This window comes from Natrix helvetica (assembly GCF_964273705.1).
Source record: "Natrix helvetica genome assembly, chromosome: 6".
In the NCBI taxonomy this organism is placed as follows: domain Eukaryota; kingdom Metazoa; phylum Chordata; class Lepidosauria; order Squamata; family Natricidae; genus Natrix; species Natrix helvetica.
This window is the reverse complement of record NC_138553.1, coordinates 42,484,946-42,504,417: the sequence shown is the minus strand read 5'-3', so window position 1 is coordinate 42,504,417 and position 19,472 is coordinate 42,484,946. Positions and strand designations below refer to the sequence as shown.

Here is a 19,472-nt window from a genome sequence, read left to right as displayed (position 1 = left end):
CAATTTAGCTTGTTTCTCTGAATTTTGTATCATTTATTCAATCATATGTACAGTATATTTAAATGCTCCTGTAATATGTATTACAGCTTTTATATGTTGCTATGAATTTCATTTTTTTTCTGGCAGCTTCATCTTTGATTTCACTTGAGTGTGCAGAAAGGCCAAACTACTTTCTTTATGTACACAATGACAACAGCATTTTCTTAGCACAGTGGGATGCAAGTTTGCCATTTCGTAGAAGAACGACTTTTATCCATCACCAAGGACTTTGGATCTCTAGTTATAGTACATTTGAACTGCACAGCAAAAGAGGTTTTTTCCTTACACTTAGCACTTCGGCAGTGAAAATATCAAAGTTTGATGGTTCTGAAGAATTCAAAAGTTTAAGTAGCTTCAGTATTGAGGGTGAGTTACACATCATGGTATAAGGGAGATGCTGTCAATAAATCCCCATTATATACAACTATAAATTTTGCTTATAAGATTCAGTTGCTTTTATTTGGAAGAACAATTTATGTTTTATAAATATTTATTGCTTTTATTTCTACATAAACATTCTTTAGAATCACACTGTGGCCTACATTCCCAAATACATTTAGTATGTAATTTCATAAAAGACACACAACTCTAGAAGTCTGCAGAGTACATATGTAACACTATATTTGTTTGAAGTGAGGGAGAGGGCAAACCAGAAAGTATTCCATTTTTTAATAGGGAAAGACTTGAGGGATATGTTTAGAGTAAATTCATTCACAGTATTTCTGCCAGCTTCAGCTATTGGTTTATAGAGAGAAATGTATCATTTACAAAATGATTTTAAAATTTCTTAGAACTCCATTCAGCAATACCCTACAGGAGGATGTGTGAATGGAGATATGAACCTTGCACAAGTCCTTGTGTTAAAACATGCAAAGATCCTGAAGGAACAGAATGCAAATTTCTTCCACCGTGAGTAAAAGAAATATTTAGTAATACTCAGTATTATTTTCCACTTGAATTGTCTACAAATAATATTAAGTTGGTTTTTTAAAAAAACCAATTATCATTCTTTAGAATGATAATTCTAAATCACAGTTCTGGATAATTTATATGGGCAAAATAATTGCTTGTATTGTATTTTTCTTGAATCTTTTATTGTAGGGTTGAAGGATGCTTACCATATTGTCCAAAAGCTATGATCCTAGATGAAGTCACACTTAAATGTGTTTATCCAGAAGATTGTAAGTGCCCTTTATATAATGTTCTTGCATTGCCACATTGTTCTTGCATTATTCATTAACTCATTCATTTTTTTGGAGGGGGACTGTGGTAATTAAGAGACTCAGTGGGTTACAATTATAGCAAAAAAACTCCATCCAGAGTACAATTACATATTAAGTGTATATTTATATTAATAAAAATAGGCAGTATTCAAAATTAAACCACAGATAAAATAATTAAACAAATAACCAAAAAACATTGATGGATTTCAAGGAGCAAAGGTTTCATAACATTGATGCCATCCTAGAGGTACAACATTTGTAAGGTTCTATTACATTTGTTATTATATTTGCTTATAGATATGTGAAAATAAGGCATATTGCTACTACTTCTACTACTACTAAGAATAAATGGAAATATTTATGAAGCTGTTCTCTACTTTTATTTATCTATCAAATTTAGAGACCACCCATCTGACTGACAAAGCGATTCTGAGTTTATTGTCTTAAGAGAGTAGATATACTGTTCATGAAAATTGGCACAGATTTCTGCATGTAGCATTGGGACAGTGACACCAGATTACAATTCTCATTATCCATGGTCTTTTCAAAATCATATGGAGTACGTCTTTTTTTCCTCCCAGGCATTGCTGTGAAACCAACAGAATCTTCATTTGGAACCAAACCAGTTAGAACAAACCCTACAACATTAAGTTCCCACATACCGAATATATCAGAAACATTTTCTCAAATGCCACTTACATTGGTTATTGAAGAGACTGAGCCAACCTATGTTAACTTATCTACCAAAATTACAAATGAACCAACAACTGTCAAAGATGCTTATTCAATAATGGTATCTCATTCAAGCATGCATTTACCTGATTTGTCACCAGGTTCAGAATTATTTTCTGAAGACAGCTACAACACAACCACCCCACTTAGGCTGCTTCGATCTCTGTCAACAACTTTCCCAACTACTTATGAAGCTCCAATGGTTAGTGTTAAAACAATATCCTACAATAAAACTTACAATTTTTCTTCATCAAGCAACCCTGCACCTACTGCTATACCATCAGTGACAGGTTTTCCTTTAATAACTAAGTCAACTACACTATTGGAAGTTGCAGTCCCTTCTTTGGTGGTAGCTAGAACTCTTCCAACTTCAACAACACTGACAGATTTACCTGTAACACAAACATTTGCTGTAACTTCAGGAATTAGTTCTTTTCTGTCTACATTTACAACAACTATGCCTCCAATTCCTGTATCTATTGCTACCGGTAGATTTACTTCATTTGCATCAAATCCTCTCCATAGTACTTCAGATTCAGACTCAGTGTCTATTCAACCAGATTTGAAATTGATAAATAAAACATTAACAATACCTGCATCTGTATCATCACAAAAAGCACTTCTGACACCTTCTGAACATATTGCTTCCTTAACCACAAAACATTTTTCTACTGTTGCTGATATAGTTAGTAAAACAACTTCAGTTGTGACACAAAGTCCTTTTCCCATAAAATCATCTAGTCTCCAAATAATGGACACAACATCAACATTAATGCCTCCTCCAATTACATCTCAAAGGCTCAAAGGAACTGGGGAAGTGACACTTATTTCAAAGAGCTTTCATTTAAGACCTTCCACAGTTTCTCTTCTAGCAGTTCTTCAGACTACCAAATCATCTGAGACAAGTTCAGTTTCAGCAGAAAGTAAATATGTGTTGCATGCAGATTCATCTCCAATTCCAACTGATTTTATAACTTTGTCAGAGTTTGTTGATACCAAGGTGCCAAGTAATATTCCTATTAAGATTTCACAGGATGAAGCACAAATAGCTTATGAACCATTTAGTTCATATCCAGAATCGGAAATTGCATCAACAGTTAAAAGTGTTGATACTTTTACTACTTCATCTTCAGAAACCTCTTTTAAAATATTGACAACAAGAACTTCTACTCCTCAGATTTCTGTTACAGCATCACATTCTGGAAGTTTATCAACAGTTCCCATCACTTCTGTTGTAGTACCAACTAGCACTGATATAAAAATGCCTGATATATTGCTAAATGATGATTTGAACTCAACAAATTCAACATTAATTACAAATCTTTCCACTATACATACTATGTCTTCAGTTTCTTTGACTACTTTTGATGACTCAGCCATGTATTTGGGAACAAGAAGGCCTTCTTTGACTTCTTCAGTGGATAGGAGAACTTTATCTTCCTTAAGTTCTCAGTCTTCAGAACCAGCAATGGAATCAGCTTTGACTCTGGGCAAACTTTGGAATATTACACCAACCCCACAAGATATTATTGAAAAGTACTCAACAAGCCCATCAGAAAATATATTAGTTTCTTCTGCTGGCACAGTAGCTCCTCATAAAATTGCTGAAGTTACTGAATTTTCTCCTATAAGTTTTGATTTTCACACAACTACTACTTCAATCTCTGTTCCTGCTGTCTCCCAAGCACCTATTTATGTTCCTAATGTTACTATCTTTACACCTAAACCATGCAAAGACTCTGTACAAACCATGCCCTTAGAAATGGATAAAGTTTCAGATTGGGTCAAACCAGCAATAACCCAGGCTTCAAAATTTCAAAATACAACAAGCACTTTGTATGACTTAAAAAGTAATAAAACCTCAGAGGAAAACATCACAAGATATGCAAGAACTGAAAAGCCATCTTTACTACCTGTTCAAATGACTGTACCTGCTAGTCAAAGCAGCACAACTTCAGTAAAACCAGTTTCTTTCTCTGAGGTGACAGATATAACATCAACAAAATCTTACTACAGTGTGACTAAACCAGAGGAAGTAAGTATCATCAGCTCACAGAATTTCACAACAACAGATTCACCTCAAGTCACTGCAAAACTTGTGGAAACCCAACCCACAGAGGCTGAAGTTGAAATGATGACAACAAAGGGTGACAAGCACACTTCATTTGGCACAATAATACATACACTTGTATCAGTAACATCTTCAGAATGCACGGTAAAGTTATATTTGCTTTCTTCTTTGTTTTACTTTTTACTTCTATATTTTAAAAATATCTCTGTTTTATTGGAGAGGTTTCCAGTTTTTTCAGGCCATGAAACCTGTTAATTAAAAAACAACAACCTGGAACTCTTGATTAAGAGGGATGGGGCTTCTGAATGTCAGATGCCAAGCCCCTCCTTTTCCACTGTTCCTAAATCCTCTCTGCAAGGTCACCCAGCTGGCTTTGTGGTAAGGCTGGACTAGAACTCAGTCTTTGGGTTTCCAATCCAGTGCTTAAACTACTACACTAAACTGGCTCTCAATATGTGTTTGTATATTTCTTAATTATAAAATGGTTCAGTGGTAAATACATCCTTTATGATTATCCCTTAAAGCACATTTCCCTTATAACTATCATGACTAATAAAATTAGTGTTATTATAGTTAACCATCACATGCCAGCCAAAAGGATCATATCTGTGGTAATCCCAAAGATCTATATTTATAAACTTACATACGTATTTCCCAGGTTTTATGGTAAATATTTATAAAACATTTAGGCTGCAATAGTCAGAATTTCAATAGGTACATCATCACATTTTTATACTTAAAAGAGCCTGATGATTTTGGTATACAAAATATGTCATCATATGTAAATGACTCAATTTTTCCCCCCCATCATGGAAAAGCCAAGATACCTTGATCCTATAGACAAATGTAGCCAGTTCGTCTGCATTAACATGGAATGGATGCTGTACAATCTTTCAAGGAACTGCCATAAGAATGTGGAGAAACCTGACTGTGGTTTTCGAGGGATGCCAGTTCAGAAGAACAGCGGCAGCTGCTGTCCTGAATGGGAATGTCCTTGTAAGTCTTGGCATGGTTATATTGGATTATAAATGAAACAGAGAATCCTAAACTTGCATTTGAAATATTACAGGAAAATATGCCAAGAAGATCCTAGAATGCCAATTTTTTAAATTTATTAATTAAATTTATATGCTGTCATCTCACTGTTGAAGCGCCTCAGGGTAACATATAAATTTACATCCTGTTTTAACCTCTTGCATAATTTTTATTTCTCATTTACTGAATTTTCCCTCCCAGTATTGTCAGACAACTGACTTGATATATCCTTGTCCAACACATGCATTTTTCAATAGCAGAATAAGATATGAAAGTCTGAGTTGAAATAACATATTTGCACATTGCTATATTTGCACAGAATGACAAATTAGCTGTTTGATTTAGCAGTGAACAAGCAGAATTCCAGTGTTTGCTGGTCTGATCACTTCTGCTGGTTTCCACCAATTGTAATTGTAGCTGTCAGACAATCCATTCTCTGTTGACTTTGTTGTGTCTAATGCATAGGTGTAATTTTACATACTTTATAAAATGCCCTTTTTATCAGTACAATATATTGCAAATTGATTTTAGTATATGGCTTATTGAAATCATAGAGTACTTCTAAGCAAATACAGATAGCAGTATAACTGTGTGATTTCTTTAAGCAATTTTTAAATTATTATTTCTAAATTCAATGCAATTGTAATTGATTCAGTGTATAATTCCAGATTGAAAGAGGCCTGAAATTTTAATGAGATCTCATTAACTGTAATTTATTCCTTAGGTCAGTGTTCTATCCTCTCTGAACTGAGTATCATTACATTTGATGGAAATAACGTAGCACTATATAAAGTAGCATCCTATATTTTAGTCAAGTTACCCACAGAAATTATTGTGGCTCACATTGAAAAGTGCCCAGCTAATCAGGTAGGAACCTTAGATAGTACCTTGCAGTAATTAGCATTTCATATTTTAAACACTAAAGATAGAAACAAAACTTTTTACAATGCTTTGAGAAACATTTGAGTTTCTATATTTGTAAACACATTTCCTAACATAAATATTAAAAAGTATGTTTTATTTATGTATTATACCTGAAATATATTGTTAATGATTTTTGATTAATAATTCCACATGAATAGAACAATTAGTAGAAGGGTATTATTGAGCTAACTGACCTAGTAAATTATAAATATTAATATCTAATGCTACTCATACCTTCTCAGAAAAATATTTCAGTTTAATGGGGGTTAATGTCAGGTATTGGATTAAATTCAGAGTTTTTAAATTGAGGATATAAATGTTCAGAACAAATGTGAAGGGACTAATGCAAACATAGTATATAGTCTGATTATTCATGAATATACACATGAGGGCAGTCTGTAACAATATCTACTGCTGAGCTGGAATGATGTGTTTAGGTAACAAGAAATTTGACTCATTTTTAAAATTATTTTTCAGAGTGCAAATTCAATAAGAAAACTAGTGAGTATTTTTAAAGTACAGTTGTTAATAAATCAATCATTATTTAAGAATTAGTAATCTGCTAATTGTTTTAGTTTCAGGACAATTTGTCCTTTCTTTTCAAGGTCCCAGCAGGAAGTGCTTCTGGTCTTTGTTTTAAGAAACTTAATGTAACAATACCACCATATGCAGTACTTATTAACCGCTTAGCAAGAAAGGTGAGTTAAGCTTTTGCTGGGCTGTAGTATCCTGTTGCAAAAATGTTATTATGTAGACAATCCTATTCTTTTACAGACATAAACTAACTGGCCTTAATGAATAAGAGCCTACTATTAATAGAAAGCCTAACAACTGTGATTATCTTTGTATGTATAACATATCAGCCATCTATATAAAGCAGATCTGATTTTTTATTATTTAAGGATGATAGACCATTAAATATTAAAATAATCTACATCATAGTGCCTGACTAAAAAGGTGTGTTTTAATAAATCTTCTAATTAAGCAAAGGAGCAGAAAAAGTACAGTATGGAAGTACATTCTATAGTTGGGAAATGGTCCATAGAACAGGCTAAAGATTTTAAATTTATTTATTTATTAAATTTTACACCGCCCATCTCGCCTAAATGACCAAGGTCATAACAAAAAAGCAGTCCTTCAGATAATCATCCCCTAAAATGGTTAGAACTTTAATAGTTTATTGAAACATTTTAATTTGTGTCCAGAAAGCAACCTGGGAATTGGTTTTAAATTTATTCAGCCTCAGATCTGAATAAATACTATATATATACCCTTACTGGGATTTGAACCTGGGCTGTATTATATCTTAGGCAGAAGTCTTAGCCACTAAGCCACAGGCTCGCCTCCTTATCAGTTGAGCCAGGGAAATAGGTATGTATTTGTGTTACAACCCCTGGTATGCCCAAATATGGGAGGAAGGTCACTACTCCCTCTTTCTGTCCTTCGGCTCATCACAGAAGACCATGCATTCTATATATATATATATATATATATATATATATATATATATATATATATATATATATATATATATATATATATATATATATATATATATATATATATATATATATATATATATATATATATATATATATATATATATATATATATATATATATATATATATATATATATATATATATATATACACACACACACACACACACACATACATACATGCATACATACATACATACATACAAACAATCACAATAGGATTTACTTTCTATGTACAGGTGAAACTGGAAAATTAAACTACCGTGCAAAAGTTCATTTATTTCAGTAATGCAACTTAAAAGGTGAAACTAATATATGAGACAGGCTCATTACATGCAAAGCAAGATAGTTCAAGCCATGATTTGTCATAATTGTGATGATTATGGTTTACAGCTCATGAAAACCCCAAATCCACAATCTCAGAAAATTAGAATATTGTGAAAAGGTGCAATATTCTAGGCTCAAAGTGTCCCACTCTAATCAGCTAATTCAGCCATAACACCTGCAAAGGGTTCCTGAGTCTTTAAATGGTCTCTCAGTCTGGTTCAGTAGGAATCACAATCATGGGAAAGACTGCTGACCTGACAGTTGTGCAGAAAACCATCATTGACACCCTCCATAAGGAGGGAAAGCCTCAAAAGGTAATTGCAAAAGAAGTTGGATGTTCCCGAAGTGCTGTATCAAAGCACATTAATAGAAAGTTATGTGGAAGGGAAAAGTGTGGAAGAAAAAGGTGCACAAGCAGCAGGGATGACCTCAGCCTGGAGAGGATTGTCAGGAAAAGGCCATTCAAAAGTGTTGGGGACTTTCACAAGGAGTGGACTGTGGCTGGAGTCAGTGCATCAAGAGCCACCACACACAGACAGATCCTGGACATGGGCTTCAAATGTTGTGTTCCTCTTGTCAAGCCTGAACAACAAAGAATGTCAGAAGTGTCTTACCTGGGCTAAAGAAAACAAGACCTGGTCTGTTGCTCAATGGTCCAAAGTCCTCTTTTCTGATGAGAGCAACTTTTGCATCTCATTTGGAAACCAAAGACCCAGAGTATGGAGGAAGAATGGAGAGGCACATGCTGCAAGTTGCTTGAAGTCCAGTGTGAAGTTTCCACAGTCTGTTTTGATTTGGTGAGCCATGTTACCTGCTGGTGTTGGTCCACTGTGCTTCTAAGTCCAGGGTCAATGCAGCTGTCTACCAGGAGATTTTGGAGCACTTCATGCTTCCTTCCGCAGACGAGCTTTATGGGGATGCTGACTTCATTTTCCAGCAGGACTTAGCACCTGCCCATACTGCCAAAAGCACCAAAACCTGGTTCAATGACCGTGGGATTATTGTGCTTGATTGGTCAGCAAACTCACCTGACATGAACCCCCTTAGAGAATCTATGGGTCACTGCCAAGAGAAAGATGAGAGACATGAGTCCGAACAATGCAGAAGAATTGAAGGCCGCTATTGAAGCATCCTGGTCTTCCATAACACCTCAGCAGTGCCACGGGCTGATAGCTTCCATGCCACGCCGAATTGAGGCAGTAATTGCTGCAAAAGGGGCCCAACCAAGTGCTGAGTACATATGCATGCTTACATTTTTCAGAGGTCCGATATTGTTCTATGTACAATCCTTGTTTTATTGATTGCATGTCATATTCTAATTTTCTGAGATGGTGGATTTGGGGTTTTCATGAGTTGTAAGCCATAATCATCACAATTATGACAAATCACGGCTTGAACTATCTTGCTTTGCATGTAATGAGTATATCTCATATATTAGTTTCAACTTTTAAGTTGCATTACTGAAATAAATGAACTTTTGCACGATATTCTAATTTTTTGAGTTTCGCCTGTATATTCTTCAACCCAAAATGATGCTTCCTTATCTTTTGTGATTATAATGTTGCATTTATAACAGCTGCTAAAACAAGGCATATTCTAAGTTTTGTGTTCAAGACATAGTTATGGTTTAGCAGAAAGCTGTCAACAGTATAGGTAGTTTTGGGGTAGAATTAAATAACTACATATTTTGTAGTTAATACATAGCTATAAGGCCTTACCATGCTTGCTAAAAATAATTCATTTTTAAAAATATAACTTTATATTGTCAGATTTAAATATTATGAGATTGCTTGGAGGTTTGAGAGAATTCTTTTCTGAATAGTTTTCAAAAGCATAGCTTTGGAATGATTCTTTTAATTTTTGTAATATTTTATTATTATTTTAGGTAATTGTAAATTCTATAATTCAACCTTTGCCTTTCTTGCAAGATGGCATATGTATTCAAGACACTGGAGCAATGTATGTAATCAATACACCAGCTGGAATCAATATTAAATGGGCTCATGTTACAGGCATTATGGACATCCAGTATGGCTTCAACTCTAATGTATCTACAAAGACAGAAGGGCTTTGTGGTAAGAATATACATAGTTTATTTTGTTATCCTGACTTTGGACTTTTAAATTTTTAGATCTAAATTTGCTCAGCAATCTTCTTTTCTAAGGTCTTACTTCTATCTTCTCCCTTTCTTCTTTCCTTCCATGGCTGCCATTTATTTTATGTAAAATTATCACAGTAAATTGTTCTAACTTATCCAGCTTCAATATTCATTGCCGAAATTAACAGAAAAGGTAATAGGGAATATGAGGAGAATTATTTTTACTTTTTCAAGTCTATGTTCTATGAAAATGCTCTGAGTTTTAATTAATTGAGTCTGAAATTGGTGCTCTATTGTTCAATTTTTATGTTTCCTTCCCCAAAATGTATTATTAGTGTAATGCTCCTAGTAGTAATTAGAAACGTTGAACATAGTTATGATAAATAAGAATGTATGCAACTGTTGAATAGAACTTTTATGAGAATTAAGTCTCCACTACAGGTACAAGTATTTGTTTAGTGACTGTTTGAAGTTACGACAGCACTGAAAAAAAGGGACCTATGACCGTTTTCCACACTTATTGCACCATTCCCATGGACACATGATCAAAATTCAGGTGCTTGGCAACTGTCATGTATTTATGAAGTTGCAATGTACTGAGGATATTGTAGTGTAACTTCATAAAGTGATCACATTTTAAATCTTCTGACAAGCGAAGTCAATGAGGAAGCCAGACTCACATAACAATCATGTTACTAACTTAACAATTAACAACACAGTTAACAACTATGGCAAGAAAGGCGTAAAATAGGACAAAACTCACTTAACAACTATCATGATTGGCAGCAGAAATTTTTCACTCAGGTGGTAATGTCGAGGACTACCTAGACGTGATATGCTCTGTGGTTTTTTTTTAAAGTAAAAGATGGGCAGATGAATACAGGAAATCAAAAAATGCATTCTTAAATTGATTATACCTTATTTTAATAGTTTTTCTAGTTTTAACAAATGGATGAGAAAATTTAAATTTGTTTTCCTCCCTTAGAAACGTAATGCTGTTTCAAACATTTCATATATATTTAAGTATATGCTTATTTTAAGGTGTCTGCAATGGTGATCCTGCTGATGACTTGAAAATGCAAAATAGAACAATAATTACAAATATGGAAGAAGTTGAAATTTTTATCAAAAGTTGGGAAATTGAGAAATCTTTTGATGTAACAACAAGAAGACCCATTAGAAACTGCACAGAAGATAATTGTACATATTGTATGGAACTCTTACAAAAGTGGGTTTTTGCCCCTTGTCACAAAAAAGTGAGTGAGAAATAATCATAAGTACTGAACAGGGGTGGCAAGCTTATGGTGCCAAAGGATCAGACTCAAATTTGGGTAGACCGTGGTAGAATTGTAACATATAGGCAGATAGGGCTGGGAAGTGCAGTTTTTAATTGTTTCTATAAATGTTGATATATATCTATCAATTTAGACTACCCTCCCAACTCAGAGGAATAGGATTCTTTCTCACCTGTTTCTCAAAGAATTAATAGCAATAGCACTTAGACTTATATGCCGCTTCATAGTGCTTTTACATCCCTCTCTAAGCAGTTTACAGAGTCAGCCTATTTTCCCCAACAATCTAGTTCCTCATTTTACCCAACTCGGAAGGATGGAAGGCTGAGTCAACCTTGAGCCGGTGAGATTTGAACTGCTGAACTGCAGCTAGCAGTCAGCTGAAGTAGCCTGCAGTACTGCACTCTAACCACTGCGCCACTTCGGCTCTAAAAAACGTCTCTGGCTCCACAGATTTTAGGCTAAATCTCCACATTTTAAATGAGGCCCTTGAAAATCACCACCCAGCAAATTTCACCTCCCTCTCTGGCTCCAGAATGAGCACAATTGATTAAATAACTCTCTCCCTAATTTTTTGCAGCAGAATTTGAAAATGCAGAAGGGGCTGTAAGAAGGAAGTGGAATTAAATTTCCTTTTTCTACTGATAAACCAGGTTCCATATGCAAAAATGGGTCACTGGGCCTTAAATAAATATGACTTTCAAAATGGGGAAAATGGATTAATAAATAAAAATCAATTGGGCAATTATTTTTAAATATACGAATTATATAAATATTTCAAAAAATAATTTTTATTAACATTTCAGCAACTGTTATTCAACAGCTATATTACACAAATGATTGTGGTTTTGTTTGTTCAAAAGCTGTTAATATGAAACCAATGCTTTTCTCCAATTTATCCAGATTATTGATTTATCAAATATATTTGATCTAGGTCTCACCACAAGATTTTTGTGAAAAAATTTGGGTTAACAATACCTATTTTGAGAATTATGAATGTGATGCACTTTCTGCATATGTAGCACTATGCAACAAGCATAATATCTGCATTAAGTGGAGGACAGCAGATTACTGTTGTAAGTTTAATTCCTGATCGTTTCATTTTTACTTGGCTTTTGCATTTTTGTTTGCTAGACATTAATGATACACAGAAGGCTAGATTTACAACAGAATGACTCAAATTTATATTTTGCTTAGCTCTCTACTCAATGACATTCTAGATACTATAGGTTAATATTGATAGTTATTAACTACTAAATGCTAATACAGGTAGTCCTCAATTTATGATTTTTTAAAAAGGTTTTTATTATTATTTTATTGGAAATTTTTACATATTTTATGAACAAAGTGTTGTCTGGATCTTTTCTTTTACATCCTCTCATATACATAATCCATTTTGCATCATATCTCTGTTTCCAATTTCAGACATATTATTTTCTTTCCATATTTTTGATCTTAAAACTTATTTTCTTCTTAGTACATAAATAATATCACTAATCGCCCTTAATTTCTAATCTCTTACAATAACATCAACTCCATCGCTAAATATGTTTCTCAAATTCCCCATCCCACTCTTTAACATTTCATCTCCATCCCTTAATTTAAATTATCTTCAAAGTTAAATCAAATTGCCATTTCACATTTCATCTGTTGATATGTTTTGCTGTAAGCAACATACATGATCAAAATCAATTTTTAACTTAAAGAACATTTAACTTAATTAATTATCCACAATTAATAATGTTGATATAATTCCCTTATATCTTAATTAACTATCCACTATTAATAATATTAATGCAATCCCCTTTAATCTACTAATATGTACCTTATTTCCCTTCCTCCTCCTCTTTAACCATTTTCTCTCGGTCTTTCAAAGATTCCACTTCTTATAAATTTTCTTCTTTTATCCCATTCTCTTACCTTCTTCTTTTTAATTTTTTAATTTTTATAATTATTGTATCTTTTCTTCTGAATACTTTTTCTCACTTTTAATTTTATTGTTCGAGCAGTTTTCCCCAGGGTTTTTCCTAGTCTCTTCCCACTGTTTCCCTCTTTGCTGTTTGATTGGTTCTTTTGGGGGGGACATTTCTCCCTGCCTACCCTTTTTGTGCCACCGTAAATCCCAGTGAACTCATCTAACTATTTTTTACTTTTGGTTCTTGTTTTTCATTTATGCTTTCTTTTACCCCCTCTCTCTTGTTTCCTGATCTGTGTGCTCCGGCCGAATTTCTGACTTTTTATTGCTTTTTAAAGTTTCACGGACATTTTTTAGCATCTCAAATAATTCATACATCCAAGGCTCCATATTGCCAATTTAACAAATGTAACAAATTTTAAGACTTTTGGGGTTATAACACATTTAATTAAAACTTAAAGTCCATACAGATCTTAAGATCTTATAAAATCTTTATTTTCAAGAACATATGTTAGCAATAATATAGAGTTGATACCAATGAACTTTTCAAATTTCACTGTAGAAATATATGACAAGTCTTGGGATCTATAGGTTACAAACTAATTTTTGTTACTGAAAAGAACCCTTGAAAATCTAATCAGATGTAGTCAGATCTTTGACTTACTATTTCTTCTCCATCAGTTTAATACATAATGCTAACACTGCAAGAGAAGAAAACTATATGTGACCACTTAGAGCAAAGATCAGTTAAAATAATCTTCAGACAAAGATTTTAATGGAAATGGCCCTATATTTCTAATCATACAAATCATGGTTTTCTAATGTTAGAATCTATTAGTTGTATTCTTTAATGTTTATCCTTTGATGACAAGTAAACAATTTACAAATTGTACAGACTGAAATGTATAGCTAAACCTGGTCATTCAGATAAACTATAATTCATAAGAAATGTTTCCTCTTCTTCTCTTTTATAATGAATGTTAAGAAAATCATCTCTCAGCAATATTTATTTTCCTTCACATGTAGGGCTTGCTTGCCCTGATGGGAAGGAATATCAACCTTGTGTCCAACCCTGTGATGCAAAAACATGCCTAAATAAATGGTTTTATGAAGAATCATCATGTTCCTATTTAAGAGAAGACTGTGTTTGCAAAAAGGGGACCATTCTTCATAGAACAGACTCTGACCTTTGCATTCCAGAAGAAAAATGTGGTGAGTAAGCCTATTAATATGCTGGCATATTTTTCCTATTACATTCAAGTATTCTTGCTTTCTGATAGACAGAGGCAGGATTGTTTTTTAAATCTTCTCTTTATCCAAATAATATACAATTAATAAACAGTATAGCTCCAGAATTTATATTCCCTAATTGGTATAGCTAGGAAGGTGATATTTTTCTATAGAGGTTTTACTGTAAAAGTAATCATTTCATAAATCCCATTAAATTCATTGCAATGATTCTCATTTAAATCTGAAATTACACCTTCCAACTGTTTCAGAATTTGAAAGAGCTTTATGAATGTTATAAAAAGCTAGTTTGCTGGTAAAAATCCTTCAGAATATGTTAATTTTGAGGTGATAGAATTATAATTTCTGAGGCTCAAGGTAAAACAAATGAAATAAAATGAAGTAATCCAATATGATTATTTTATTGACAATAAAAGTTCTTATATCACTTGCAGTATTGAATTAAGCCAGGCCTGTACTTTAACATTCTAATGACTCAGACATCATATACAGAGTAAAGATAGACGATCATTCTGAATTTGTATAGCATAATTGTAGTCATATGAGCCTGAGGTCAAAACTATATAGCAAGAGGCATTCATTAATTATGGTTTTGCAAAACTGTAAATTTATTAGCTGCAAATAACAAATTCCTGTAATATTTCCTTTCTCTCCTTAGAAATGTCAGCATTTATTTTGCTCCAGCTTCTTACAAATGTCAGAAGTTATTTAACTTTCAGCTGCTGATAACAGATCTAGTTTATAGTCTTATATTGTAATGCAATTTTTTGGGGGGGATGTCATTGAAAAAGATTTGTTTTTTTTTTTTTAACTTTTTTTAAATAGTCTGTACAGATAACGAAGGGCATCCTCACTCTGTTGGGGAGATTTGGATTGGCTCCAATAAAGGATGCTGCATGTACAAATGCATGGAGAATGGGAGCATTATTGATACAGAGGCTGGATGTGATAAGCAGCCATCTCCAATGTGTGATAGAGAAGCTGAAGTGATTGTCAGTGTAATTGAGGAACAAACATGCTGTCCAAAAAATATCTGTGGTATGTAATATTTATGACAGGCATGATATTCAGTTGATAGGAAATAATCTGTGTGTAGTATAGAGAAATCTAAAATATTTTGCACAATTATTTGTTTGTCTATATTTTTACAAATAACTCAGAGAGACAAACATATCAACAAAACTTCCTCCTCCTATTTTCCCCATAACAACAACCCTGTGAAGTGGGCTCGCCTGAGAGAGAGTGGTTGACCCAAAGTTACCCAGCTAGCTAGTGGTACTTGAACTTACAGTCTCCCATTTTCTAGCCTGGTACATTAATCACTAGACCAAATTTGCTCATAGCTAATTTATAGTGAGAAAATAATCTATCATTGTAAAAGTCAACATTTACGTGTTTTCTTTTAAATCTATTCACCATATTTCATTTCTGTGATCTAATATGAGCACAGACCATGAAAAATCTTCCTCTGGTAGAAATAGCTACAAGGGATGCTGTGGCTAAGATGCTGAGCTTGTCGATCAGAATGGTCGGCAGTTTGGTGGTTCAAATCCTTAGTGCCGCCTAACTGAGAGAGCTCCCGTTACTTGTCCCAGCTTCTGCCAACCTAGCAGTTTGAAAGCATGTAAAAATGCAAGTAGAAAAATAGGGACCACCTTTGGTGGGAAGGTAACAGTGTTCCGTGCACCTTCAGCATTTACTCATGTCGGCCACATGACCATGGAGACGTCTTCGGACAGCACTGGCTTTTCAGCTTTGAAATGGAGATGAGCACCCCCCCTAGAATTGGGAATGACTAGCATATATGTGCGAGGGGAATCTTTATCTTTTACCTTTTAGAAATAGCCAGTTCATCATTTGTTGACCAAAGTCAAGACAGCAAACATGAATTGAAACACATTTTTCGTAACACCTCACGGAGAAGTAGGAGATGGCATACAGGCTTATAGACATGTTTAATTATGGACAATAAGAAAGTCATTTAAGACATGAGCATTCCAAAACCAGTCTGAAAGTTGAAAAAGGGGTTTTGCAAACATTCTCAATTATCTCTTAGAAGTTAAAAACAACAACAGCAACAACAGGTAGGATACCAAATGGCAATCCAGTTGTGTGCTGAGCTATCCCAGTGACATCCGGTGACATGTATTAGTCTCTATGTAATTTCAAGCTTCTCTGCTTTTAGTTTAATGCATACATTAAAATAATGGTACATCAATATAAGAAGCCGAATAGCCTTAGATACGAGTTTTTATGTTAGCACAAGTTGTTCTTTGCTTTTAATATATTCTATATATTTAATATAAAATTAAGTATCAGTAATCTTAAAATGCTTTCTTTGGAAAAAGAATAGTTAGTCCATATTCACATCAGCTTGTTTATTAATCAGAACTACTAGAACGGACAATACATCTTTTCCTTATCATCTTCCCATGAAAATGTTAAGTATATATTGGTTTGATTCAGGACTCTATTTTTTGTTTTAGAGTGCAACATGACTTTATGTAGCCCTATTATCCCGGTATGCAAAAGAACTGAGAAGCTGACAGTCAGATATACTCCTTTCTCCTGCTGTCCTCAGTACCAGTGTGGTAAGTGATAGGATGAAGAATGAAACTGAGAAAATATTTTTCATTTAGAGGCATATAACGTCTAAACTCTTAAAACAGCAAATCATTGCTTGTATTTCACTAGATTGCTTTGTTTTTTTTAATTCAGAATGTGATAGGTCAGCATGTCCCAATGTTACTCGTCCAGAATGCCGAGAAGATCAGTTTATTGTAGAAGTCAAATTGGATGATACTTGCTGTTTCTCCTACTTGTGTGGTAAATAACATTTCTTATATTAAAAATCTTGGGAAAATTGAGGATATAAATATCTAAGATACTGTACCTGTAGATTTAGTGGTGACTTTTTAAAATTTAGTTACAAAACCACCCACTTTTTAATGGAAGAATTTGGGTCCTGAGAACTTTTCTTATTGCATAGTACCTATGCATAACTTGTTTTTGATTGCAGCAAGGAAGGGGATGAGAGTTAATTGTTAATGTTATAGTCTCTATATGTATTGTTCTCCCTCCTTCACAATGACATTTAATAAGGGGAGGAAAACCTACAAGGACTCATTATATGCTTAATATTATACTTAGAATTAAAATGAGCTATTCTGTGTAACATTAATTAATTTTATTAAGAATTACTTAAATATATTAAATTGTTAATATTATGTTATTTGGCTTTGAGAAGCTTTATTTATCATTATCATTATTATAATGTTTTCTTATATTGGTTGGTATAATGTAATTTAACTGTTACGGGTATTCTTGTGATCTATATCCCACTGTGTATTGCTTTAGTGGCATATAAGTAAAATACATACATACATACTGTGCATACATAATTTGACTATAAATTAACTTCTGTGAAATGTTATAAATTCCCATTTAAGTTGAATTCAGCGCTAGCTTTTTTCAAAACATACCTATGAACTACAAAAATAGTTACCCTTTCCATCCATCCATCCATCCATCCATCCATCCATCCATCCATCCCACCCACCCACCCACCCAACATTTATCTTCCTATATTTCTGGTATTTCTTTATTTTTCACAAGAAGCAATAACTGGGCTCAATCTTTTTAGTTTTCAAGCTTGAATGAGGTCATATATATCAATAAACCACCAGTAATATATATGTATGTATGTGTATATATATATATATATATATATATATATATATATATATATATATATATATATATATATATATATATATATATATATATATATATATATATATATATATATATATATATATATATATATATATATATATATATATATATATATATATATATATATATATATATATATATATATATATATATATATATATATATATATATATATATATATATATATATAAGCCCTGGTATATTATATGACACCTAACTACATATAGCATGTGCTCCCTGTGCCTCCTACTTACATATTATAATACCATCATATTTATACTGTAAAACAGGACATTATTTTCCCAGGAGTCATGTGAGGTTTTCACATGTTTTCTCAGGTCAGCGAGTTGAATAAATGCATCTGATTTAATTCCATTTAATTTCTAGCACTTAATGCCTAGAACATCTGTTTAATATTAGAAGTTGTAATGCAAAGTTGGAGGCCGTTGCTTGAATTTTAAAAAGATTTTTCTTGGCATGGCTTGACATACATGCTTATTTTGGCTATTATTTATTTATTTATTTATTTATTTATTTATTTATTTATTCATTCATTCATTCATTCATTCATTCATTCATTCATTCTTCTTTAATTTTTGCAAGCTATTAAATATTCCATGATTCAAAACATGGTTACAATTTCTCTTGAATATGCCAGCATATAAATATAAATATAAAACTGACCCATAACTATATATGTGGAGATTATATATATATATATATATATATATATATATATATATATATATATATATATATATATATATATATATATATATATATATATATATATATATATATATATATATATATATATATATATATATATATATATATATATATATATATATATATATATATATATGTTTTCGTAGATTTTCACGGGTACAGGTATGCAGGTCTTGGCGTATTCGGGTCTTTTCCCGTGTAAGATTGAGAGTATCTTGGTGACGTTTTGACGAGGTCCCACTCGCCATCTTCAGGCTGGTGCCTTCGGCTTCGTGCTTGTGCAAGCAAAGCATGATCGGAGCTGCTGTCTTTCTATAAATATTGGTGGGGTGTGTGTGTGGAGTGCTGGCTTTGTTGCTGTAAGAGGGTTGGCTGGCTGTGTTGTTACATCTTGATTAGTTGATGTAGTTGCTATATGCAGATTAGTTGGCTATTTCGTAACATCCTGTGTGACTGAGGTACTAGCTGTGTGCCCATTAGTCTTTTGTGTTGTAACAACCTAGGCTGTGTGATGACATCCTGATCTCTAGTGTAGTGATATCCTGAATCCTGTGCTGCAACATCCTGGGAGGTTGGTTGCGTTGTAACATCCTGAGCCTTTGTG

At 33.1% G+C, this 19,472-nt stretch overlaps 1 protein-coding gene across 1 annotated transcript in view; it reads left to right on the top strand.

Moving 5' to 3' along the window:
- OTOGL (otogelin like) overlaps window positions 1–19,472 on the top strand; it is a gene marked incomplete at its 5' end in the record, with an annotated part of 101,595 nt that overhangs the window by 66,036 nt on the left and 16,087 nt on the right. The window contains 15 exons of the mRNA XM_081957107.1: window positions 127–405; window positions 831–948; window positions 1,141–1,220; window positions 1,844–4,209; window positions 4,884–5,061; window positions 5,825–5,967; window positions 6,502–6,525; window positions 6,630–6,722; window positions 9,737–9,926; window positions 10,991–11,205; window positions 12,176–12,317; window positions 14,183–14,368; window positions 15,230–15,442; window positions 16,891–16,995; window positions 17,123–17,230. Of these exons, the coding sequence (XP_081813233.1) occupies window positions 127–405; window positions 831–948; window positions 1,141–1,220; window positions 1,844–4,209; window positions 4,884–5,061; window positions 5,825–5,967; window positions 6,502–6,525; window positions 6,630–6,722; window positions 9,737–9,926; window positions 10,991–11,205; window positions 12,176–12,317; window positions 14,183–14,368; window positions 15,230–15,442; window positions 16,891–16,995; window positions 17,123–17,230 (4,440 nt within the window). The remainder of the gene's footprint in view (window positions 1–126; window positions 406–830; window positions 949–1,140; window positions 1,221–1,843; window positions 4,210–4,883; window positions 5,062–5,824; window positions 5,968–6,501; window positions 6,526–6,629; window positions 6,723–9,736; window positions 9,927–10,990; window positions 11,206–12,175; window positions 12,318–14,182; window positions 14,369–15,229; window positions 15,443–16,890; window positions 16,996–17,122; window positions 17,231–19,472) is intronic.